Raw genomic sequence first — 27,179 nt, 5'->3', positions numbered from 1 at the left:
GTGCTCCCTTGTTTCTCTGGCCAGCCGTCTTTTCCTTTCAGATCCTATCGGAGTAGATGCAGGAAGAAAACAGCCTGTGATCAGACAAGCAGCCGTACAGCAATCTTCAAATCCATTTAGTAGTTCATGTATCTTGGACAATGCTTGGCAGGCTGCGTACATAATTCTGGCCCATGGGCACCTGTTGGACAAGCCTGCTGTAGACAGCTTTCTGAAAAGGACGAATGTGCAGGGTTACAGGGAGAAGACAGGAGAGTGAAACAACGTGAATTGCTCAGTGAAGAGCTAATGCAGACATAATGGGCCGAATGACTACCTCCTACAGTGTTACATTTCTCTGAAATATTTTCTTTTTTGCTCAGCAAGTCGTTAGGGCCTGGAATGTACTGCCCAAGTTTCAGTCATGGTTTTAAAAAGAGAATTGGATCATTATCTGAAGAGGAAACATTTTCAGGAAAATGTGAGACTGTGCCAGGAGGTGAACTGCTCTCGTGGAGAGCTGGCACAGATAAGATGTACCTAATGGTCTCTTTCTGTGCTATAATGAATCTATGAAAAATCATAGATTGGAGACTTTTGGAATTGGGTATCCTATAAGCTATCTTACTAGAATCTACCAAGAGATTTTACTTGATCGTCTCCATAGTGCAGGAGGAAAGTATGTAGAGCAGGAGGGCCAGCTATGAGAACAGAGCTCAAATAAGAACCCAGAATGTCTAATAAATAAAGGTTGACACACAAACAAAATCACTTCATATCTGTTATCCCAGCATTCATTCTCACAAAAGTCCCTTGTTTTCAATAACGTTTGCCAAGGCCAATAAGACAGGAGTCGTCTTTTCCCTGAGTTGACAGCATACACAAAAATAAACTCAGCTTTGATTAAGACATCTTCACTTGAAACAAGAACATTCACCAGAAAGTGTCGACTAAATCTATTCTTGTTTCTAACAACAACTATTTAATAGTCTGAAAACCCTTATGCCAACTAGCCTATAATTCCTAACCTACTACTCCTAGGAAGTGCTTCCTGAGTGGCTGTGATTAGTTCTCTTGAAACCTTAAAGATATGGGACTCAATCTTCCTGATTGTTTTCTTGCTCATTTAGCACTTGGGGTGGAATTTTAAGAAAAAATCCTGAGATCACTGGCATTGGGGCCCTCCCAATGAATCCCCTGTCTTGATTCCCTACCCCATTGCTGGGTGCTGCCCCTGGTGCAGTTCTGGTGCCCAGTGGCAGTGCCAGGGTGCCTAGAATCATAAAATCCCTACAGTGCGGAAGGAGACCATTCGGCCCATCAAGTCTGCACCGACAACAATCCCACCCAGGCCCTATCTGCATAACCCTACATGTTTACTCTACTAATCCCCTGACACTAGGGGCAATTTAGCATGGCCAAGCAACCGAACCTGCACAGCATTAGATTGTGGGAGGAAACCCATGCAGATATGGGGAGAGTGTGCAAACTCCACACAGACAGTCACCCAAGCTGGGCATTGAAGCCGGGTCCCTGGTGCTGTGAAACAGCAGTGCTAACCACTGTGCCTGGTGGGCACTGCAAGGCTGGCACTGCCCAACTGTGCCCCTGACCGTCCAGAGGCTTCAATGGCCTCCAGTTCTCCTCCTCCTCCCCCACCACCCCCCAGGTGGCCATCGTGTCTGGTCCCCATTGGTGGGGACCGGCAGTGATTCTCGTCGGTGGTGTGGGGAGGAAATGGCAGGTGACTGAATGTTGTCATACTTTTTAAAAGCTGAAACTAAATATGATGAGATTTGTCCAGCCTTTACCACCCTTTTCTTGACAGCTTGTCCCCTCTTAAGCCTCTTCTGACCATCTGCTTATTAAATTGAAAGCCGCCTCTTCCTGCAGACTCTGACGGTTCTCAGCTAATTGTCTTTTGCCACAGGTTGAATGAACTGTTTTGGAGGGAGAGAATGCAATGTAACAAGCCTGAGTGTCATGGAGATTTTCTACATATGAGACCATAAATGTTTTGTCCCATTATTAAAAAGGAAGTATCATTGTGGATTAGAAGAAATCCATTTGACAGGCAAAGTAAATTGATCGTGGCTTTGAGTGAATAAAATGAGGTGATCCTTATCAGAAATGCTGAGAGATAAAGTATATGATGATAAAGAAGCGGGTGGAATTCTACAAGTGGCAGAGGATGTATATTGCCTTCCTCAGATCCTTGACTACCTCGACCACACCCCTCCAGGGAGACCACGCTCCTCTTCTGCAGGGCCTCCTGTCCTTGGTGTCCATTAGACGATTCCTCCTGACTTTTGTTTCTATTAACAGTCCCTCTATAGATATATTGGAACATCTGGTACATCCTGCAGCTGCAAATTTTGCAGTTGGAGAGAAACTTTTTTGGAAGACTGCAATATGAATAGAAAATTACCTTTTCTAAGTTTTGTCTTTATTTCAGTCTTGTAACTATTAATCACTGCTATTTCGCACACATTCATCATCACTGCTATTTCGCACACATTCATCATTTGTTTGTCGACTCATCCAAAGCTGCTGTGTTAGTGTCTACAAAGAGTTATCTTATTTCTCCACCATCTCTGGATAAACACCCTTTCCCAGTAACCCAGTGGAAATTGTTTTGTTGGCAGATGGAGTCATAATCCTTTAGTCCAGCATGTTGGTTTGATCTGCCACTGGCCTTGCAACCAAAATAATTCTCAAAACCCCCAACGAATTATTGTGGATTGCATGGATTTGTGTTTTATATATGGAGACCGGAAATTTGTATGCTTTAGGTGAATTACTTTTATGCTAACAGATAATGAGTCGCACCTACCTTTAGTCCTGGAAGATATTTGAATGAGAATTCTTCCTCTTGTTTTTAGATCCACAAGTAGTGATTGCCGTAAGACCTGTGTAAACCAGCAGCCTAATCACACTCGGTGGTACACCTCTGCCATTTTTCAAGATGATTCCACTGTTTGTTATGCTGCTTGTCTGATATCTAGGCCGGAATTCTCCGACATTGCCATTGGCTGGGATTCTCTGATTCTGCTGCCTTCAGCATAAATTTGGGCTCGGTGCCAAATTCTCCGTTTTCGGTAGCGGGGCATGCGGGACCGGAGAATTCCAGCCCTAGTATTTTATGAACCACAATTTGGATGGCACGACAATAGGAAGACAAGCGATCATCTTTACCCAATACACCATCTCACAGTACTTGCCCTTGCCACACACCCTCGTCCCATGTCATTTTCTCAGGCTGAACAAGACCATTTGCTGTAACTGTTGTATTTTGGCCTGATGATGCTGTGGGAGTATCATTATCACATGGATTCCAGTGTTCAAGAAGGAGACTTACCACTACTTTAGAATCATAGAATCCCTACAGTGCAGAAGGAGGCCATTCACCCCATCGAGTCTGCAACGACCACAATCCCATTCGGGGCCTATCCCTATAACCCTACTTATTTACCCTACTAACCCCTGACACCAAAGGGCAATTTAGCATAGCTAATCCACCTAACCCGCACATCTTTGGAGTGTGGGAGGAAACCGGAGCACCTAGAGGAAACCCACGCAGACACGGGGAGAACGTGCAAACGCCGCACAAATAGTGACCCAAGCTGGGAATCGAACCCGGGTCCCTGGCGCTGTGAGGCAGCAGTGTTTACCACTGTGCCACCCTGCAGCCCTTCTTGAGGAAATTTGAGAAAGGACAATGAATGCTGGCCTTGATTACAATGCCGACCTCTGGAAAATAATTTTAACAGGAACTTTAGTCCAGGAAGATAATTGTATGAGAATTCTTTAGGTCCTCTTGTTTTTAGATGCAATTCAAGTAGTGATTGGCATAAGACCTGTGCAAACCAGTCTAATCCATTAACAACTTCTTCCTCCTTTGTACCATTGTGTGCCTGTGACCTGTCTCAGTCTGTCTGCCACTGGAACACTCATCCATACATTTGTCATCATAGATTCAGCTATTCCACTCTCCTGACACCTATATATTTAAAAGGGAAAATATTTCAATTAATCTGAGGGAATCAGTTGACCTGCAGTCAATACTGTGATTTTCCTATAACTTATTAACATGGTCTCTTCAATTGTTAAGATCCTGTGGCTCTCCAGAGTCACAGCATTGTTTTTACAATTTTTCTGCTGGGCAAATGGAGCAGATGCAGCCGTTGCAGTTCAGCAGGCCCTGGGCCACTTGCCCGAGCTATTTACTGATTTATAATGGGGACAACTTCTGTTACTGAGAAAAATATCAATATGAAATTGCCCCTGGGAGGTGATCTGGGGGTGGCAGTGTGACATGGTAAAACAAGCTCATCACTACAGTGTGTACATGGTAAGTTCTTAATCTCTCTCAAACTATTTAGGGAAGTGTTTCCCAAGAGGGTGGAACCCATTGCCACACTTTTGAATGGAAAGTTGCACAGTAACTGTGGCAGAGGACTGGCTATAGGTTGCCGGTTTATGGCCAAAGTGTGGATGAACTAATGAAGAAAATAAGAAAGCATTTTCATAAAACACTTGTGACATTTGTTTATCTCTTTAGTTCCTGTTGATAATATCAATTGTTTTGTTTATTGCCGCAAATGAACTTCCCAAAAGAAGTGTATGCTTTGTATTGGCCTGTACTTTCACTTATCACCATCAGAGAAGGGACTTCAAACCTTGGTGGAGGTAACCTCTATGGTACAGGATTTTAAAAGATTGTACAGACAGTATATGGATTTGTATGACTGTGTGATTACTGGTAGAATATTTGTCTAAAGGATTGAATATAGATTCTTCATCTGTCATAAAATCTGTTGCAAAAGCACCTTAAATCTTTTAAAATTTAAATCCCAGTTTTAATTTTTTGTTTATATGAGCAACTTAGATTTTTCACATCTGAAAAGTCTAGGTGTAGCAAATATGCAGCAGGTTTCAGTTAACTGGTCGTTTGCAGTTAAGACAACGTTCAAAGAGCAAAAAACACAAGTTGACGTTTCAGTTTGGTATAACTGTATTTAAATTCATTGTCGACAGGTCTTGGAATTGTTATTATCCTTCTGGCTACCGTAGTAACATCAATTACTGGGTTATCAACCTCTGCTATATCGACAAATGGATGTGTTCGTGGAGGTAATGATTTTAGCTAAACTTGGGGCACCAAAACATGGAACTGATTATGGTAGGTGTATAGCCTCTTGGCAGCATTTTGTTCTGTCTTGCTATCGGTGCATTTGAGTTCGTCACTGAGACTGGTCAGTGTTGCCAAGATGACAATTATGAAATCATATTTGTCTGAGTAAGGTAATGGTATTTGGTGTTTTTCATCTACCCTTCAAAGACGTGAGCAGCACAGATGCTTTGTTAAATTTTGGTACATTTCAGCCTTTCTGCTCAAGGACAGCATCATTGAGGATTCCTTTCTAACTTTTGGTATGTTTCAGGTATTGTTCAAGAGTAGAACACCAAGGATTCTTTTCTAATTCTTGGTACATTTCAGGTATTCTGCTCCAAGGACGGGATCGTTGAGGATTCCTTTCTAACTGTTTTCTGTTCCAGTTCCTTCCTAATGTTTGGTACATTTCAGCCTTTCCGCTCAAGGATGCGATCATCAAAGATTCCTTCCTTATTCTTGGTACGTTTCAGGTATTCTGTTCCAAGGTCAAGAGCATCAAGAATTCCTTCCTAATTTTTGGTACGTTTCAGGTAGTCTGCTCAAGGAGGAGAGCATCCAGGATTCTCTTCTCACTTTTGGTACATTTCAGTTGTCTGTTCAAGGACGGGAGCAGCAAAGGTTCCTTTTATAGTCTGTGGTACATTTCAGGTTCCAGCTACCTATACTAAGTGAATTGCTGCCTTGATGATTACATGAGAAACATACTTAAGATACATCTGGAATTCTTTACAGGTCTTGGCATCATCGTCATTTGCCTGAGTACGGTGGTAACTGTTGTAACAGGTATCTCTATGTCAGCCATTTGTACCAATGGAGTTGTTCGAGGAGGTAATGTAAAAAAAATTCTTCCACTGTTCAGAATGTTTGTCAAATGAAATAGGTTTAAAGAGTAAATAGTACCATTGTAGCTAATGTGTGTGAGAAAGATGACAATAATTGACTATTTACCCAGATTTTTCCCTTCATTAAATTAATTGACAAATTTTAGGGGTACTTTAGGGAATGCAAGTATTAATATAGATTTTTTGTTCCAAATGTTCCCACAAAACAAAATGTTGTAGGATTTTAACATTTGTAAATACGTTGCATGCTATTTTGGATAAACTAGTTGTACAAATAGACTACAGCGTTGTATCTACAAATGCAAAATGAGATCCAGTATTTCCATGTAAACTACAAGTCACTATCAGAATATTTTCTCTTATCCTCATGAATTTAAATTGAGGAGTTCAAGGGGAAGATGGGAGCATTTCTAATACTAAATTATTCATTGTCTCATCACAGGGTAAAAATAAGTCAGAGCATGTTCTAAAGAAGAGTTATATTGGACTCAAAACGTTAACTATGGGCTAAATCTTACCAAAAAAATGGCAGTGTTGTTTCCGGTGAGAAAAGTGTTTCTCTCCAGATCTTATGATACTCTGCCAAAACAAATCAAAAGTTTCACAGTCGTGCACAGAGGTGGCCTCAACACGCCGACCAAACTGGCTGCACAGAGATCAGGGTGCCATTTTAAAGGGTCATCAAACATAACCTGCACAAGCACCCTTCCTCCCCTAGCCCCCAATTGGAGTTGGCATTTCTCGACTCCTCCAATCACTGACCCCTTCCCCATATCTCCTCCCTTGCTCCCGGCCACCCCCACATGTAAACAAATTCTCTAATTCCTCTCCCTCCCCCCCCACAAGACCACTGTCTGACCATGCCCCTCTCCCCCAGGGACTATACTTGCCTTCGTGTCCCTGGGGCAACTCCCACGACAGGTCCAGGTTTGTGTGAACCTATTGTAAACTGTGACAACGTGACAAATACTGGCTCGTGAGCCGTAATATTGTGTTCAAAATATGACACTCGGTAAAACTGGAGATAATAGTCAGAGGACCAAGTGCATGGTCAAAAGATTTAGGTTAATGTGTCTAAAGGAGGAAGGTGAGGTAGAGCGGTGAAGGAATTCCTAAAATTTTATGCTAGGCAACTGAAGCCACAGTTAACAGTTGCGATTTAAAATCATGGGAACTATGGAGGGATTTGAAAGCAAGGATGGGAATTTTAAAATAAAGTTATCTTGATGGGAAGTCCGTGTAGGTCAGTGAGTGCAAGGTGATAGGAGAATGGGACATGGTTCAAGTTTGGACACGTGACAGAAGTTTGGCAACTCAAGTGTATATGGGTAGAATGTGGGAGACCAGTCTGGAGTGCATTGGAATAGTCAAGTCCAGAGGTAACAAAGGCATGGATGAGGGTTTTGGCAGTAGATGAGCTGAGATCAGGTTAAAACTAGGTCATTTTACAGATGTGAAAATAGGTGGTCTTGCTGTTGATGCAGATTTCTGGTTGAAAATTCATGTTGAGATCAAATGTGACACCCAAGATTGTAAACAGACTAGTTTAATCTCGGACTGCTGCAGAGGAGAGGGATGGAGTCAGGAGCTAGGGAATAGCATTTATTTTTGGTCACTGCTCCAATACTTCAAGTCTGCCCGGTATTTACTTGAAGGAAATTTCTGCTTATCCAGTGATAGATGTCAGCCAGGCAATCTAATATTTGGCAAGAGTGGAGGAATCGAGAGTTGGGAGTGAGGTTGGGTATTGCCATTGTACACATGAAAACCAATGCTTTTCGTTTGAGTGATGGTGAGAGGGGCAGCATTTAGATGAAAACTAGGAGGGGGAAACACCAGAGGTAATGGTGCGGAATCAGGAAGAGATGCCACTGCAAGTGTTTCTCTTGCTATGAGTTGGATAGATCAGAGGTGAGAGCACTTGCACCCACCTGTATGACAATGCAGAAGCGTTGGAAGGGAATAGTGTGGTCAACCGTGTCAAAAGATGTAGACCCTCGAGAAGGATGAAGAGGGACAGTTTGCCTTTGTCACGGTTACACAAGGTATCATTTGTGACATTGCCATAGTACTGAAACAGCAGCTCTTATCAGAGGTGGAAACCCGACTGGAGGGAGTTCTGGGAAAAATGAGAATGATTTTAGGAAGTGATAATGTGTTCTTGGTCTTTGGCATGGAAAGGAAGGATGGAGATGGGACAATACTTTGCAAGGTAGTGGGGTCGAAAGTCTTTTGAGAGATGTGTTGATGGCAGATTTAAAGGAGTGAAGGACAGCACTTGGATATTAATCATATCAATGTGAGGCCAGGAGGGAAAGTTGGGTAGTTAGTAGTTTATGGGAATAGGATCGAGGAAGCTGGACAAGATGAGCTTAGAGGACATAAGATAGAGAAAAACTAGAGAAAGACGTTGAGTTCACGGCTAGAGCAGAGGGGAGCATCCAAAGAAGTTAGACCAGGGGGACTGGTGGCAGGTAAATTTGCAGCTGATCAGATGATCTCGATCTTGTTGGCAATGAAATCCATGAACTCCATACAGGGGAGAGGGGTGAAAAAAGACTTTACAGAAGAGAAAATACATTGGGAGTTAACTTTGCAGTGCAGGATTGTTCTGGAATTTACCAGACAAGTGGAGAAAAGCCTGCGGGGGTGGTTGAGGAATAATCTAGAATACATCATCTGTAAAGGTGGTGAAGTAGATGCAATACTAGCTTTCAAAAGGGACTTGAATATAACCTTGAAAAGGATGATAATTTTTCAGGGTTGTTGCAAAAGAGCAGAGGAATGGGAGTTATTGGATAGTCCGTTCAAAGACCTGTACACATGGGCAAATTGGTCTCTTTTTATAATCTATGATTCTTTAATGGAACCTGCAGAGGTATACTTTTTTCTTGGTATGATATGTTAGATCTTCTCAATTTTACTACTTCATTGGTGAGAGCATGAAAAGAGTTACTGATAGTAGGAGTGTGCCTTTTTTAACCATGTGATTGGACCAAAGGTAGCATTTCATGCACTCTCCTGACTGACAGAGGAGAAGCATCATTAATTCTCTGCACTGTAGTCCATTTATTTGTCTAACCCAGCAAAAAATGCTATTATTGGAATCTTTATGATACTCCAATCGGCTGCCCAAACACATTAAGAAGCTTGTGTCCGTTATCCTGATTGATGCTGAGACTGTACTGGAGTTGTTTTGTGTATTTGAAAATTCTTGTTGCAATTTTTAAAAAAATTCATGAACATGAAAAATATTATTGAAAAATTTTGGATTATGCTCAAAACTGAAATTTTAATAAAAAGCAATTTCAATGTCCAATTCACTAGAAAGTTAAATAGTCATTTCCTGAATTTTAGAGTTAAACATACGCTGTCATAACATCAAGGAGCCCCTTCCGTCATTTGTAATAATTTGGCACAAACTTATGTTGGCATGTGATTTTAAGTTTTATTTCAAATTAACTATCTTCTGATACAGGTGGTGCCTACTACCTCATATCCAGAAGTCTGGGGCCAGAGTTTGGTGGATCAATTGGTTTAATCTTTTCCTTTGCTAATGCTGTAGCTGTGGCCATGTATGTCGTTGGGTTTGCAGAAACTGTAGTGGATATCTTGAAGGTAATCCATAGTTTCAGTTTATAAAGTAGATAGCTATGTCATCTAGAATTCGTATTGAAATAATTTTGCTTTTTCTAAAACCCTGTCTACATTATTGGCAATAATTTTTCATCCCTTTTCAGGAAAATAATGCTCTCATGGTGGATCCAATCAATGATATACGAATAATAGGTTGCATCACAGTAGTAGTCCTGCTTGGTATAACTGTAGCTGGCATGGAATGGGAAACAAAGGTAAGGTTTTAGCTGCATTTTAAAAATATTTATCAGTACATCTTCAGTACAAGTGACTTTAACAAATTGTCTTGTCTTATTAGATAAAACCCAAGTGGTATTTTGCCAGTTACTTTGATAGTAAGTGCAGTGCATTGATGCAGCTACTTTTGTCTTTTAACAGGCTCAAGTCATTCTTCTGATAATTCTTCTCATCGGTATTGCTAACTTTTTTATTGGGACTGTCATTCCAAGTACTGTTGACAAAAGAAGTAAAGGTTTCTTTAACTACCAAGGCAAGTTCCGTATTTTCTTATTGAATGAATTTGGTTGGAGCGATTTAAGATTTGCAGTCCAGTTAAATTTGTGCTAGATTTAGCAGTTACCTATAATTTTTAATCCATGCAGCAAACCTATTCGCAGAGAATTTTGGACCATCTTTCAGGGAAGGAGAAGATTTCTTTTCTGTCTTTGCCATTTTTTTCCCAGCTGCTACTGGCATCCTCGCTGGTGCTAACATCTCAGGTGATCTAAAGGTATGTTCCTATTGAATATGTTTTGCACTAAGCTTATTTAATTTATATAAACAAAGGTTTCTGACTCAAAACTTTACATTTCAGGATCCACAAGTAGCCATCCCTAAAGGAACGATGTTGGCAATCTTCATAACAACTTTAACTTATATCGGTGTTGCTATCTGTATAGGTAAGGCATATAACTTGTTCCTGAATATTACTAGTTTAGAGACTGAAACAAGAGCATTCGAGATTGTTGATAATAAATACGGGTTAAGGCACTGCTGATAGTAAATGCTGAGCTTCCCAAAGAGAAACTTGAAGCAGTTGCCAAAATTTTTTGCAATTTGTACATTGAGGTGGTTTTCTGGAATCAGGAAATGTTGTCCCTGACTAATTGTGATGATTTTATATTAAAGTAGATGTTTATTAAAAGTAAATAAAAAAACTTAAATACAGGAATAGCTTCACACAGTTAACAGTACTTCAAAACATTTCCAAAAAGATCCTCACTACACTCTGAGCTAACCTTCCCTTTTCTGATGGCAACAGTGCTTACAGATTTTTAAATCTACAGAATTCCAGTAACTTTGCCACACAATACCCCGTTGCTGTTGGGGTGTTTTCTGATGGTGACAGCAAACTGGAAAACTGGTTCTCCAGGTCAGGCCTTGTCCACACTTTATCCTCTTTTAGTTATCAGCCACCACACTATTTACTTGGAGATATTACCAGCCTCCACATTGTCTTCTGGGAGACCTGGCCAGCTACCATGCTGCCTTCTGGCAGATCTAAACAGCTCTCCTCTCACACAGGCTTCAGTGTTTTCTTAAATGTGTTCCTTCCCTTTGATCTCTCTATCCTCTATTGTTTCATATAGTCTCTTAGAAGTTCTCTTTTCCCAGAAGTGATCAAACTTCTTACTTTATAGCTTCTATATTTTAAAAAATAGACTTACCATATCTTTACCTTGCTTACAATTTTACACTTTGTATATGTTCCCCATTGAACGAAAACAATCCACTTCAAAACTACTACTTGTATTTCCAAGTATAAATTATCATTGAAGTTTCTTAAGGTTCATTAACATATTAAAACCACTTACACATTCTTAGGCCCTTGCAGTCTATCTGTATCTTAATCTATTTACATCAATCACACCCCACTAGCCTGTTTTCCAGTATATAAGAAAAGTGACAGTGATATTACCAAAAGAAAAATGTAATTCCTTGTTTTCCTGACGATACATACAGCTCACGTCATGGCCCAGATTTTCCACTTTTGCCTTTGTCAACTTGATGCATCTCCATGTAATCCATTTCAGGAAGTGGAACATTGGAATGCAAAGGATCTGCCAAATTTAAAGACTGAGATCTTACCAAAAAATTCTAAGTACCGAATGAGTGTGAAAACTGGAGAGAATTGCGTCCATTTTTCGGGCAAGCTCCCAGACCCTAACTTATGGCACTTAGGAAACAAAAATGAGGCAGAATGTGATTCTTGCCAGTGGGGAGAGTGTGCGGAGCCTATTCACGCCAGGAAGTCAACTGCTGAGCTGTAAGGGTGCTATTGCGCATGTGCTCTGATTTCCCAGTGCACTGTGTATAAGATCTATCACTCACCACCCCCGGACATTGCCACTGCCCTCCTGGATTACCACCTAGGCTGATCCCCAATGCAGAGCACACTCTCCCACTACCCTGCCCCCTTGGCGTTGCCCAATGGGCAGTGACAGGGTGCCAGACTGGCACTGCACAAGGGGCATTGCCTGCATCTGCCCCTAACCACCTGGGCGGGCTTCAATGGCCTCCGGCCCCACTGGCGAGACCATCATTTCGGGTTCCCATTGATGGGGACTATACGTGATCCTTGAGGCTGAGGACCTCCGCCGGGAAGGTCGTTAAAGCAAGTGTCCAGGACTCACTGATCATATTTATATAAGCTAATAAATATCCAAATCAGCCCTGATTATGCCGGCAGAACCAAGCCGATATCAGCGAGAGGCGAGAAACCAGGTATAAACCCGGTGTTTTGCCTCTTGCCCGATCTTACCAGCCTGCCACACCGATTGAACAGAATGACAAGCCAGTAAGATCGTCCCCAGAATTCCTATCATTTCTTTAAAGCTCCATTGCATCCCAGGTGAAAGGCCTCAGCCAGGGACTGTTGGGCCGGAACTGGTGAAAGAAAGGTAGTCTGCCTGAAATATTAACTTTCTCTGTCCACAGCTCCTGTACAGCTCGCTGAGTGTTTCCAATATTGACTACTGATATTATTTATTTACAATTGACTGGCTTACAGAAGAAAGGGTGTTGTCATATACTTTAAAGCACATAGTAATTTACAGTATAAAGAACTAACTACTGCTTAAAGAATGGACTTTTCTTAGATCTGCCATTCTTAAATTATACTGTCCTGCCACCCTACATTGGTAAACCCAAAATATGTTAGTACTTCCCTCGAGTTGCTTCCAACATTGTTTTAATTTTAGATTTTAATTGATTTGTTTTTATTACTGGGATTCTTTGGCAAATTGTGTGTAACTGTTTAATCATTATGTAGTCTGCAGTCTACACGTTTTGGCATTTGTGTAAATCTGACCGTAACAAATTTAAAATGATGCTCATTACTGGCTTGTCGTGCATGATCATATGTTATAGAATTCTACTAACAGAGCAATTGACATCTAGGAATAATGCAATCAAAAGCTTAAGACAATGTTGGAGCAGAACCATGAGGCATGAATAATTTATACCTGTCAACTGAACCATCTATTTGCATACCAATGTACAAATTAGGATCAGGAGTAGGCCATTAGGCACCTCGAGCCTGCTCTGCCATTTGATAAGGTCATGGTTGATCTGATAGTGGTCACAACGCCACTTTCCTGTCTACCCCATAACCTTCCACCCTCTTGTCAGTCAAGAATTTGCCAAATTCAGCCTTTAAAATATTCAATGACCCTGTCTCCACTGCTCTCTGGGGAAGAATCATTGTATGATGAGTGAATGGTGGGTGTTCTTGAGTTTTGCACAAAAGGTGCCCTGGATTAGGAAGATTCAACCAGACAACCTGATGGATTTCCTTTGTTCATCTATTGTTTCAACGGCAAAAAACTCTTACACTAGGGTTAAAGCAGAGTAAAGTTAGTTTCGTACACGTATCTCCTTTTTTCATCATTGTTGTAATTTCTACACCAGATGCATAGTTAAACTTTAAAAAAAATTTTTAGATTGCAGCTTGTTAACAGGCTAACATTTAGTGATTTGGATGCACTGAAATATTTTGGTTACTGGCTAGCTAGGGTATGGCTTAATCATAAACCTAGCGCTATATGGGCATTTCTGATTCTTGTGGTTTATTAACGACATCAGTTCTCATTCAGTGATATTTTGCCACTGATTCAGAAGATTGTGGTTTCGAGCACCACTGAGCATGGCTTCAGCTGAAGCTTCAATTGCAGGCCATAGAATTATGGTTCAGAAAGAGACCTTTCACTGCATTGGGTGGGATTTTATGGCCTCACTCGTCCCGAAACCATAAAGTCTCGCCCGAGGTCAACGGACCTTTCCATTGCCTGCACCGATTCCCGTACTGGGTGGGGCAGTAAAATTCCAGCCGTTTTGTGTCCGCGCTGGCCGAAAAACAAAAAGTAGCCAGTCATCAGACTTGAGGGAGTTCTGCCTGGTAGATCTAATCTTTTGGATTAGATGCTCAAACCATGCTTTTACTAGAAGAACAAAAGTGATTTTCTGCTGTGGTGGCCTTGACCAAAGGATAAATTTATATCTCTTTTTTATTGTGACCCTTTGCTGTGTGCAAATAAACTACAATATTTGGCTACATGTCAGTGCTGGTTAGGGCGCATTGGCCAGGCTAAATTCTCCCTTGGTGTACCCGAACAGGCTCCGGAGTGTGGCGACTAGGGGATTTTCACAGTAACTTCATTGCAGTGTTAATGTAAGCCTACTTGTGACACTAATAAATAAAAAATAACTTAAAATTAATTGTGAAAGGCTTTTTAATATCCTGTGAGTATGAAAGCACTGTCTAAAGAGGCAGCACTACCATCTTCTCAAGGGCATTCTCAAAGGATGGGCAATAAATATTGGCTTAGCCAGCGATGCCCACATGCCATTAATAAAAGAAAGCAAGTTTATATAAACAAAGTCTCTTCAGGTATAACCTCTTGTAGTTAAACTCCTTTTATTTGAGAATTAAGCTGCACATTTTTTTAATAGTAAAATCTTTTTGCTTGCTTTCCTTGCAGGTGCTACTGTTGTACGTGATGCTACTGGAAGTATCAATGATACTATCAGTTCTTCGCTGAACTGTAATGGTTCAGCAGCCTGTATTCTGGGATATGATTTCTCTACCTGTAATGCACAGGCTTGCAATTTTGGCTTAATGAACAACTTCCAGGTAATATTTGTGTGGTCATTTGAACTGAGATGATGGCAATTTTCAACTTTATCTCCAGAGTATAGAATTGGCATTACAAGTCTGGTGTTTATTACAGAAAACAGCCCAAATTTCCTTTCCGGTGGAATCAATGATCGCAGACAGTCTAAATTTCAGATTGACAGAGCTTAACTCAGGATTTTTTTCTGGTTTAAGAATATGAGTTTGGATGTGATCAGCAATAGCAACTTCTGGAAGGAATGACTTGAATCTGTAAGTCAGACCTCCCAGGATAAGAAGAGTCGCTGGAGTCGGGGCGGCACGGTAGCACAGTGGTTAGCACTGCTGCTTCATAGCTCCAGGGTCCCGGGTTCGATTCCCAGCTCGGGTCACTGTCTGTGTAGAGTTTGCACATTCTCCCCGTGTCTGCGTGGGTTTCCTCCGGGTGCTCCGGTTTCCTCCCACAGTCCAAAGATGTGCAGGTTAGGTTGATTGGCCAGGTTAAAAATTGCCCCTTAGAGTCCTGAGATGCGTAGGTTAGAGGGATTAGTGGGTAAATATGTGGGTTGGGCCTGGGTGGGACTGTGGTCGGTGCAGACTCGATGGGCCGAATGGCCTCCTTCTGCACTGTAGGGTTTCTATGATTCTATGATTCCTCCATTCATGTTTTACTAATTTAAGTATAAAACCTGTCCCTTATCCTGGGCTTGTTAACTTACATTGATTTATGCAGACTTGGGGCTTGGTTTGCTCGATCACTTTAACATATTATGGATGCTAAAGATGCCACAGTAGCACTTGAGCAGGAAGTTTTCTAGGCATTAAAACTAGCATTCCTATCAGTACAACCAAATAAAAACAGATTAACTTGGACAGTCATTTCAGTGCCGTTTATAGGATGTTGCAGTGCTGTCAAAGGATAAAGAATTACGTGTGACATTTCAATAACATGACATGAATCTAGGTGCATGTGTTTCTGTTTAAAAGAGAAAGGCTTGCATTTTTATTGTGCTTTACATGACCAATTAAGCACCTTTGAACAATAGGGTGGAATCCACAGGTAGGCATCATGGCAGGCACGGGTGGACAATCTTGTGGGAACAGTAAAATGAAGGTGGGAACTTGCAGTCCTGACCATCATGGTGTGATAAAGGTAGGTCGCCATTCCTGCCAGAATCTGCAAGGGAGCCTTTTACATCTCATTGTTGGAATTCATATGAGCCCTTGAACGGAATCCTCCCCCTGCTGGTGAGTCTTCAAGCCGGCCCAGACCAATATGGTGCACACATATCAAGACTTCCCTGGATGGAGGCTTAAGGCAGCTTGCAGAGCCTGATCGAGTTGGAGGAGGCCCACATGGTGGACTCAAGAACATCATGTGGACCAGAAGATGTGTGGAGCATCAATCGTGGCTAAAGCATTTAGGACTTGGATCATCGAATGGCTGGAACATCTAGGGCCTGAATCTTGGTTGTTGCGATGGTCTGGTGGGGTGGGTGAGAGGAGAGGAATGAAGAGGTGGTTAGGGTGTGGGAGGCCTAGAAGGGGGCAGGTGAGGTTGAAGTAAAGAGATGCTTGTGGGGTCTTGGAATGGCCATGGTAGTGTGATGCATGAGCATAAGAGCTGTGCTAGAGTGAGGGGCATTTAGTCCTGGGGGACATGGGAGTGCAGGTGAGAAGTGCTTGAGGGAGGGCAGGGGATCAGAGGGAGGGGCCTGGTATTTACTTCTGCGTCCTAGGGCCAAACCAAGGGAATTGGAGATGTGGAGGGATGGTGATAGTTAAAGGAGATGGGGGAATCCAATAGAGTAGGAAGGTTATAGTTCTGCGATGTCATGTGATGGTTGTTTAACTGTTAACCAAAGGTCACATGGATTTTGGGGTTGGGAAGGATGAGGGTGGGCACTTCTACAGTGACTGGTTTGGGCTTCTCTTGAAGGAATACACATTAACGTTCATAGGTTGGAGGGAAATTGGGGGTGGGGGGGTGGCGTACACGAAGGTGAATGTGGAACGGTTCAAGATGACACTGGGAGGGTACTGGTTGGGGTTGAGGATGTGGATAACTGAAGGGGGAAGCGGGGGATGTAAAAGATGTTTGAGTGGGCCTTGAGGCACGCTGTCTCCATGGCTGCTTCGAACCTTGTGATGGCAAAATTGAATGTTGCCCTTAAAACAAAAAGGCATGTGAAGGCAAAGGAGCAGTATGCATGGGAGCTTGTCACACATGGCTTGCAAGGGCTTGCTCTTTGCCTTCTATTGCATGATTCCAGGGGATATAGGCCCAGCCTGGGGTAGCCCCCTGATAAAAGTGGGGAGCACACAAGCTTAACGACTAAGAATCACAATGAAAGCACATCAGAACTGATTAAAGTGTAAGCGTAGTCTATTAACTAAAGTGTACCAACATTGAACAATGAAAGTGCACCCGTGCTGCCACATGTGAAATCCAGATTTAATTTTTTGTTGCTCTGCACTGTATCCTTGCTGCAGATGTCGGGGTAGCAGCTGGTGGAGCCAGTCTGCTGACTACTATGCCCTGTTGCCTTTGAATTTGGTGGGCAACATCTGTGTCCTCTAAGCCTGGAGGACCCTGATTTATTTTGGGTCTCTTGCTCTGGTGTGGCTGCAGCCTCTGTGGGCATGGAGACCGAAACTTGTGAGACCACAAATAAAGGGATTCTGAAGGGTGGCACAGCCTCAGTCTTCCGTCGAGGTCCCAGGGTGTCTGCCTGCTGCGCCGCTTCCCTTTGGGTGCTTGAAGATCTCTACCTGACTCCTTGAGGGGAAGGAGCACCTGGATGGAGGCCATGGTGTCCTATCTACTTCTCGCGTAACCATTGCAAAACCTGTCTATGGACGCTGCAATTGAGTGCAGGTATCTCCGGTAGAAACTGGGCACTTGCCATTGCAGAGAGTGACTGCATGGACTGCCTTTAACATGACACCACACACAACTCTTGGATTTCTAGATAGAGACATTAAGCATGTCCAGCCCTGATCCTCCCCTCCTAGCGGGACAGCCTGCTCTCCGTATGGTGTGAGCTGTCGGAGTAGAACCATGCCCCCTCCTGTCTTCTCTCTCTCACTTGTTGTGTGTCAGCTTGTCCTGCACAAGAAGAGAGGATGGTTTGAAAGCGCTCGGGATGTAGGTGGCTTTCGCATGCTGCCAGTCGACAGCAGCATCATGGCTCCTGTATGCCATGTGAAAGATGCACTACAGCTAGTTTCTTGATTACAGAAGTGATAAAAAAGTTTGCAGTTGGGATTTGGTATTGCATACTGCAGGAATTCTAACCGTTTTGCCACATTTAACACCAGTCAAATGAGCCAGTAAAGGAACCAAGTGCCAATTTAAAAGATGCATGAAATAATGAAAGTCGTATCATTAATGAAATGAAATAAATATATGAATAAATAAAGGATCTACTTAGGAACCTATATGATACCAGGTTATGGAAGGGAAGAGCAATGAGGCATTATTTCCTTATTTTGTAGGTCATGAGTATGGTGTCTGGTTTTGGGCCCCTCATCACTGCAGGAATCTTTTCAGCCACTCTTTCCTCTGCCCTGGCTTCATTAGTCAGTGCACCCAAAATTTTCCAGGTAAGAAAAAATACAAGTTTAATGTTCAGTGGTAAAATATTTTTCTGAACATGAAAGTCACTTTTGTTAGTAAATTGTGATCTGAGAATGCATCCTTTTCTTTATAGCAATAGTCAAATTATGACAAGACATGAGACAAATATGATTATTAGGGGCAGCACGGTGGTTAGCATTGCTGCCTCACAGCACCAGGGACCTGGGTTCAATTCCTGGCTTGGGTCATTATCTGTGTGGAGTCTGCACGTTCTCCCTGTGTCTGTGTGGGTTTCCTCCGGGTATTCCAGTTTCCTCCCACATTCTGAAAGACACACTGGTTAGGTGCATTGACCCAAACAGGCGCCGGAGTGTGGCGACTAGGGGGATTTTCACAGTAACTTCATTGCAGTGTTAATGTAAGCCTTGTGACTAAAATAAACTTTTTAAATTCATAATAGTGTGATGACACCATGCTTCTAAAAAATGTATTTGTCATGCTTCTTGAGCAGGATCTGTTTTAATAGTCTGTTCTCTTCACACCCACTTTTAGATAGTTTTCTGTAGCTCTCCTTTTGTTGAATAGCAAAATTGCAGACATGGCGTCTAGAAGTCCATTGATTCAGAATTTGGAGTAACCTATCATCAGTGGCAGGCGTGGATTTTAGAGGGGTGCTGTCTGGATATGTCCATTTAAGGGGGAGTTCCCCACTCGGGTGATTCAATTAGGAACTCTAGAATTTGCAAAATTTACCTGACTTTTGACAGCCATCTTAGCCACTCGGTTAGTGTCCATTTAAAATAATAAAAGACCATTTCAGAAGTTTCTAAAGGAGCATAGTCATTGTTTAAAGTGATGACTAGGACATGGCTACACTGAGCATAACGTATAACGTACTCTAGTACTTTGCATCAGTGTGTACCAAGGAAGAGAACTTGGGCAAAGCTATTGTAAATTAGGAACTTGGAACATAGAACATTACAGCGCAGTATAGGCCCTTCGGCCCTCGATGTTGGGCCGACCAGTGAAGCCAATCTAAAGCCCCTCTAATCTACACTATTCCAATATCATCCATATGTTTATCCAATAACCATTTGAATGCTCTTAATGTTGGCGAGTCCACTACTGCTGCAGGCAGGGCATTCCACGCCCTTACTACCCTCTGAGTAAAGAACCTACCTCTGACATCTGTCCTATATTTATCACCCCTCAATTTAAAGCTATGTCCCCTCGTGTTAGCCAAGAAAGAACTTGTCGGAACATTGCAATAAATAAAATTAGAAAAGAAGGTACGAGAAATGCTGGCCAGATTTAATAAGATTTCACCAGGTCCAGAGAGGGTTCGTTCTGGGTTGCTGAGGGAAATGAGGATAGAAATTGTAGTGGTGCTGGCCACAATCTGCATCCAAGAATTGGAAGAAGGCTTGGAAGTGTTACATTCTTACTCAAAAAAGAGAGGGATAATAAACCTGGCAACTACTTCTCGCAGAGGATGGTGAATTTGTGGAACTCGCTGCCCCATAGTGCGGTGGAATCTGAATCGTTGAATGGTTTCAAGGAGGAGATAGATATATTTCTAATAAAAAAGGATATGGGAACGGTTAGGGAAGTGGATTTGAGACCAGGGAGAGATCAGCCATGATCTGATTGATTCACGGAGCAGGCTCAAAGGGCTGAATTTTCCTACACTGCTCCTAATTCCTACGCTCCTGTGCAATTACAGGTAAGTCAGTTTAATGTTGATAGTGAGTAAACTTTTAGGAATACTAATCTGGGAGAAAATAACAGCCATTGGGACAGGCTTCGACTAAAAGGAGAAAGAGTGCAGATTTTCTAAGACAAATCATGTTTGACTAACTTGAGTATTTTAATGAAGCAACAGTGATTGGATGAGGGCACTGCAGTTGATGCCATGTATATGGACTATCTAAGATGTTTGAAGTCCTGCATATTAAGAATGTTAGCAAAATTAAAGCCCATGGGATAAAAGGGTCAGTAGCAACACAGGTACAAAATTGGCCAAGTGATAGAAACTTACAAACGTAGAAGATAGTATTAGGAGGAGGCCCTTTGAGCCTGCTCCACCATTCATTATGATCATGGTTGATCATCCAACTCAATAGCCTAATCCTGCTTTTTCCCCATAACCTTTGACCCTGTTCACTCTAAGTGCTATATCCAGCCGCCTCTTGAATGCATTCAATGTTTTGGCATCAACTACGTCCTGTGGTAATGAATTCCACAGGCTCACCACTCTTTGGGTGAAGAAATGTCTCCTCGCCTCTGTCCTAAATGGCCTACCCTGATCCCTGGACTGTGACCCCTGGTTCTGGGCTCCCCCACCATCAGGAATATCCTCCCTGCATCTATCCTGTCTAGTCCTGTTAGAATTTTATAAGTCTCTGAGATCCCCCCCTCATTCGTCTGAACTCCAGTGAAAACAATCCTAACCTAGTTAATCTGTCCTCGTACATCAGCCCCGCCATCCCTGGAATCAGCCTGGTAAACCTTCGCTGCACTCCCTCGAGAGCAAGAACATCTTTCCTCAGAAAAGGATATCAAAACTGCACACAATACTCTAGGTGTGGCCTCACCAAGGCCCTGTATAATTGCTCTATACTCAACCTCTCGCAATGAAGGCCAACATGCCATTTGCCTTCTTTACCGCCTGCTGCACTTGCATACTTACCTTCAGTGATTGGTGCACAAGGACACCCAGGTCCCGCTGCACACTCCCCTCTCCCAATTTACAGCCATTCCGGTAGTAATCTGCCACCTTGTTTTTGCTTCCAAAGTGAATAACCTTGCATTTATCCAAATTATACTGCATCTGCCATTGATTTTCCCACTCACCCAACCTGTCCAGATCATTCTGACGGATCTCTGCATCCTTGTCACAGTTCACCCTGCCATCCAACTTGGTATCATCTGCAAACTTTGAGATGTTACATTTTGTTTCCCCATCCAAATCATTAATATATATTGTGAATAGCTGGGGTCCCAGCACCGATCCCTGTGGCACCCCACTAGTTACTGTCTGCCAATTTGAAAAGCATCTATTAATTCCTACTCTTTGTTTCCTCTCTGCCAGCCAGTTTTCCATCCATCTCAATACACTTTCCACAATCCCATGCGCTTTAATCTTGCACGATAATCTCTTGTGCGGGACTTTGACAAACGTTTTCTGAAAGATGGGAAACAAGAGGGCTGTTTTTTCCAGACTGGAAAGAGGTATACAGTGGTGTTCCCCAGGGTTCAGTATTAGAACCACTATTGATTTTGATGCTTTGGTTTTGGGATAAAGGGCACAATTTTAAAATTTACAGATTTGGAAATTTGGTAAAACAGTGAGGAAGACGATAATAGATTTCAAAGACATTGACAAGGATGGTTGAATGGGTGGGAATATGACAGAAATTCAACACACAAAAGTGTGGTGTTGCATTTGGGCAGGAAGAATGAGAAGAGAGACCTGGGGGGCTGCAGAAATCCTCGAAGGTGGTAGAACAGATGCTGGTCGAGCCAGTGATGCCCGCAATCCATGAAAATGTAAAGTATTTCTGTCCACATAAGTGGGCTATTTTAACAAAAATTACATTATGCATTGAGTGATAAAATTTATTTTAAATTGAAACTAACAATAGTTACATGCCCATGTAATCAGAGAGTAAAGTCTCAAAGAAGATGGAAATCTGAAATATAAACCGAGAATGCTGAAAATATATGGGCCAGCGAGAGAAACAAAATCAACACTTCAGGTTCATAATCTACACTCGTTCTGATGAAGGGTCACTGCTCTCCATTTCTCTCTGCACAGACGCCGCCAGACATGATGGGCATTTCAAACAGCAAAATAACCATTCTTGCCAACCCTCCAAAAAACAATTGTCAAACTGAAAAAAACACAGAACGAAAGGGTGTTAACCTGAAACAATATTCTTTTCCTCTTTCCCCCAGATGCTGTTGAACATTTCCAGAATTTTCTCTTTTGATATTATGAGTAACTGAGTTTATTGTTCCTACAGGCGCTCTGCAAGGATAATATTTACAAGGGGCTGTATTTCTTTGGCAAGGGATATGGGAAGAATAGTGAACCAATTAGAAGCTACATTTTAACCTTCTTCATTGCCATTGCATTCATTCTGATTGGTAAGTTGATGTGTAGTTTTTTAAGTTTTATCTTTGAAAAAAACTGGGTGACATTTATATCTGTTCATTAAAATATTTTGACCTATAAACAGCCCATTGGCTCTGGGAAACTCTGGTCTCCGTGAGCCAAATGTGTCTCCTTTTTTGGCACCCATTCCGTGATGCTGAAAAATGATTAGTGATAAAGAAACTCAAATATTCAAATTACTGTTCTGTTGAATACAATTTTGTATTAAAAAATTTAAAAGATTGATACAGCCATATGCTTGCTGATTTTTTTTTTTTAAAACACCCCTCAAAGTGGGGAACACCAACATCTGAGGACTTGAGCCATCTGAATTCAAGACCACCTTCCAGGAATGTTAAAATAAGACACTCAAGTGTCATTCTGCTTTAGCTCCAAACAGGTTGACAATTAATACAAACCAGGAGTGTGGCAAGTTGGTGCAGATCAGGTGTCTAAGCAATCTCTGGCCAATGATACCTTACAAAACAAGTTCTTGAAATATAAGCTCACCAGTTTGGATTTGGTTACAATGATGGTGAGGCAGTTGCAAACACCAAAAAGAGCACTCTGTACTGGTAGCTGTGACTTTCCCTACAAATGTCTCCTCTTCATGGGTATGTGGAGATAGCTCTCAATTGAGCTAGTTCTTTGGACAAGCCATCTAAACAACCAAGGCACCTGCTACGATCTTGAAGTTTCATAAAGGTTCTGTCCGGTGGGCAGGATTTTCTGGCCTCATCTGCCGGTGGGATCTTCAGTGGGTTTCCCCAACAGTGGGATGGGCAAACCATACAAATTGCCATCGACATCAAGATCAGAATGGTGACTTGGACAAAGGACTCATGGAAACCCCAGATGAACGTACATCCTGAGAGGGCACCTTGTAGTAGAGTCCTTTGGACACAGATGAATGCATTAATATGAGCTCTGTTCTAGCAACAATACCAGTTTACATAACATCTCGGGGTAACTTTGAAAGTTCAAATGCTCAATCACGGGCACCTCTAGGTATTGATTGAGGGAAGCCAGGAGCATTTTTACCAAAGTCAGTGGAAAACTAGTTTCCGGTGTCAGCTATCCATCAAGCTACTTGTAGAAGCAATTTGATCACATGTACTGTTAGTGATGTGCATTGACGTGAGTGATCTTGAGCTGCCTACATTTATATGTGAAAACAGGATTCTGTAACCTTGTAGAGATAACTAGTGATCAAACAGTGTGGACAACATTTTCAAAATGGCACTGATATGTTGGAGAATGTTGCTCTCCTTGTCGATGAGTTTGTTTGAAAAAGGGTGACAATATATGCAGTGCTTTTCAGAAGATGAAAGCCATGACTAATCTAAATTAAAACCTAAACCGGAACACAACAAGGTTCAATTGAGACTTACGGTGACAAGAAATGGCCTCCTACCCTAGAGAAGACGTGCACTCTCCCCTTCTCTCTCTCTCTCCCTCTCCTTCTCTCTCCTCCCCCCTCCCCCTCTCACGTCCCCCAAAATGGCACCTACCCATCCTCAGAATATAGGGTAAGCTTTCAGCAATAAAATGGTTAATGTAATTTTGGTTAATTCCTATAAAATTGAACTGGATAAATATCTCGGTTAGGGAATGTGATTGAATGCTACAAACCAATGTACACTCATTGTACAGGACGTGATGGTTGCTATGCTTCTGTGTTTAAGGAAATATCTTAAATATCTAGCCACTAGTAGTCAAAATGTGGGATTGATAAATATTCAGTTTTGATGACCCCTTAGGGCCATTTATGCACAGCCTTACCTCAGGCGATTAAATAGTTTTCATGGACTTTATGATAAGGTGGATTGTGCCTGTGAAGGAACAGACTTGGTTATGTTTTTTCTCATTCCGTGTATAGATAATTCTTTGTGTGCCTCACTGTAGAAAAGTTTAGGCTGCACACTGCATATATATGCACAGAATAGGATGTGAAAGGCTTTGTAGAAATAATTTAGGATGCTCAGATCTAATGTATTAAATGGAACGTAAATGCATCACTATTGGTTTTATATAGGCAACTGAAATGTAAAGAAGCGACTATCTCTAATTCTGCTTATCAAAATTTGAAAACGTGCTCCTGATTTGCATATTAACTTGACAGTTCAGTTTAGGAGTAGGCCGTTCGGTCCTTTGAGCCTGCTGCACCGTTCATTTTGATCATGGCTGATCATCGAATTCAATATCCTGATTTTCCCCCCGTTTCCCTTGATCCCTTTAGCTCCAAGAGGTATATCTAATTTCTTCTTGAAATCAGACAACGTTTTGGCCTCAAATACTTTCTGTGGCAGTGAATTTCGTACATTCACCACTTTCTGGGTAAAGAAATTTCTCCTTATCTCAGTTCTAAAAGGTTTGCCCCTTATCCTCAAACTATGTTCTGGACTCTTCCATCATTGGGTACATACTGCACACAGTCACATTGTGCCCAAAAACATTGTCACTATTGGTAAGATTTGGAGATCAAATGAAAAATGAAGGTGAAGAAAAATGTTTGACTTGCATTTCTATAAAATCTTATGTTCTTGGTAAAATATATATATAAAACAATAAAAATGTAAACATTGACAATTTTCCTTTTTAGCTGAACTGAATACTATTGCTCCTGTTATCTCAAACTTCTTCTTGGCCTCGTATGCACTTATCAACTTTTCATGTTTTCATGCTTCATATTCCAAAACTCCAGGTTAGTATTTTAACGATGGATTGCAACTGAATAGAAATTTACAAGATCTCCAGTTCTCTTGTCACTAGGCCCTATTTTACCATTTTGATTCTAAGAGCTGGGCGGACTTGAAACTGGGAGTGTTTCAGGTCTGACTTTTAGACCTGTTCTTTTAGACCCATACACACACTGCCTGCAAAAATATCAGCGATTCCGAATCGTGCTGTAGAAGCCTGTGGGTGGGGCTTAACATGCCTGAAACCCTGCAGCTCCGATTGGCGCCTCCAACTGCACATGCGCGGAGGAAAAATAAATGATAGAATGCTGCTCCCCTGCCGCATCCCTCCTGGGCCAGATAATGCCTCTCCGTGGCCTCCACAGATATTGCCCCACCCCCACAACATTACTGACCCCCTTATTTCCCCCCCTCCACCACTCAAAACCGATCGCACCCCCAACCGATCTCAAGCAGAGAACCATCGGACGCTAGGCACCTACTTTCTCACTAACTGGAGCGCCCGAATTGGACTTTTATGGAGCATGTCTGTTTTGCGCCGATTCTGGATGGGCGAACATGGTGGTAAAGGGGGAAGTGACGGTAAAGTTGGGTGTGCAGCCCATTAAGGCAATTTAAAGCTTGCAAATACATTTAAATTGCCATTGCGCCTGTTTCGGGCGCAGTCTTGATCGTGGCCATTTTCGAGTCTTGGTAAAGGGCGAACCGGCGTGGAGGCGGGCGCAGATCGCTCTACTCACCTCACTCCTGACTTTACCAAGTTTTCACGCCCGAAATCAGGCACAACGCGATGGGCCCACTATGTAGCATTTGGATACTGTAGTGCTCTTCATAAATTAATTTTGCAGTTCAGAATACATTTACATTTTACATTGTCAGTTATTAAAGATTTTCTTTTTGTAGTTTAAAATGAACAGAATGTGAAACCCTTACTGATGTAATGCCATTTTGTTTATCAGGATGGCGTCCTGCGTTTAGATTTTACAACATGTGGGTGTCGCTTCTTGGAACTGTATTGTGCTGTGCCGTCATGTTTGTCATCAACTGGTGGGCAGCTGTAATCACAGTTGCAATTGTGTTATTCCTCAATATTTATGTGATTTACAACAAACCAGGTGGGAGTTTTTAAGATATCTTCAGTGAATGTGCACAAAGTGATGAATTAAGAGTACCTTTCCAAACTCGCTAAAAGTATTTATTAAGCCTAAGTTTTCTGGCTTCACTTAGATTTTCCAGAAAATCTGGAGGGAGCAGAGTTGGAAATGGTGAGCAGGTTCATTCCCGTGACGTGATATTGGGAGATACATGGAGAAAGGTTAAATACCTTGCAAAGTTATTATTCCTGCCTCTCACCTCACAGAAAATATCAAGCCCTAAGTTTCAATTAAGTTAGCAGCTTTTTTTTTTCCTCTTAAAGATATGGGTACCTATTTGGGGCAACAAGATAGGCCCCATAGTTCTTGATATGCTTAAAATACACAAGCCATAAATTAGAACAGGGACAAAGCGCATGTTTACCAGGATCAGATAAAGTTGGCAAAAATAAGTTTCTGTGTTTGTAGAGGGTGAACGATTTGAATGGTGATTTACTGCAGTTATGAATTACTTTTAGGAACGTGATTATTTTTGGTATTTTGACTACACTGTCTTGGTCTTGACTCTGAATCCACAGGAGAATTGTGAACCTACTCTTCGGTAAGGGCAGCATGGTAGCATTGTGGTTAGGACTGCTGCCTCACAGAGCCAGGGACCCGGGTTCAATTCTGGCCTTGGGTCACTTTTCTGTGTGGAGTCTACACGTTCTCCCAGTGTCTGCATGTGTTTCCTCCCACAGTCGGGTTAGATTGATTGGCCATGCTAAATTGCCCCTTAGTGTCAGGGGTACTAACAGGGTAAATATGTGGGCTTATGGGGATAGGGCCTGGGTGGGATTGTTGTCGGCGCAGACTCGATGGACCCAATGGCTTCCTTCTGCACTGTAGGGATTCTGTCTTCTATCTC

The 27,179-nt window shown here is 42.1% G+C and overlaps 1 protein-coding gene across 2 annotated transcripts in view; it reads left to right on the top strand.

Annotated features, from left to right (window-relative positions):
* The window catches only part of slc12a1 (solute carrier family 12 member 1), an 86,655-nt gene that overhangs the window by 14,910 nt on the left and 44,566 nt on the right, over window positions 1-27,179 (top strand). The window contains exons 4-14 of one of the 2 annotated variants that reach the window (XM_078200151.1): window positions 5,888-5,983; window positions 9,476-9,615; window positions 9,738-9,848; window positions 10,012-10,123; window positions 10,236-10,363; window positions 10,448-10,532; window positions 14,613-14,764; window positions 18,242-18,349; window positions 22,349-22,472; window positions 25,082-25,183; window positions 26,138-26,293. In XM_078200151.1, coding sequence (XP_078056277.1) covers window positions 5,888-5,983; window positions 9,476-9,615; window positions 9,738-9,848; window positions 10,012-10,123; window positions 10,236-10,363; window positions 10,448-10,532; window positions 14,613-14,764; window positions 18,242-18,349; window positions 22,349-22,472; window positions 25,082-25,183; window positions 26,138-26,293 — 1,314 coding nt within the window. Of the gene's footprint in view, window positions 1-5,016; window positions 5,113-5,887; window positions 5,984-9,475; window positions 9,616-9,737; window positions 9,849-10,011; window positions 10,124-10,235; window positions 10,364-10,447; window positions 10,533-14,612; window positions 14,765-18,241; window positions 18,350-22,348; window positions 22,473-25,081; window positions 25,184-26,137; window positions 26,294-27,179 lie in introns of both variants that reach the window. The other variant, XM_078200150.1, reaches the window with a different exon arrangement.

The sequence above is a fragment of the Mustelus asterias genome, chromosome 29 (assembly GCF_964213995.1).
Source record: "Mustelus asterias chromosome 29, sMusAst1.hap1.1, whole genome shotgun sequence".
NCBI classification, from domain to species: domain Eukaryota; kingdom Metazoa; phylum Chordata; class Chondrichthyes; order Carcharhiniformes; family Triakidae; genus Mustelus; species Mustelus asterias.
The sequence above is the reverse complement of the archived record's forward strand: the minus strand, read 5'-3'. Positions and strand labels throughout refer to the sequence as shown.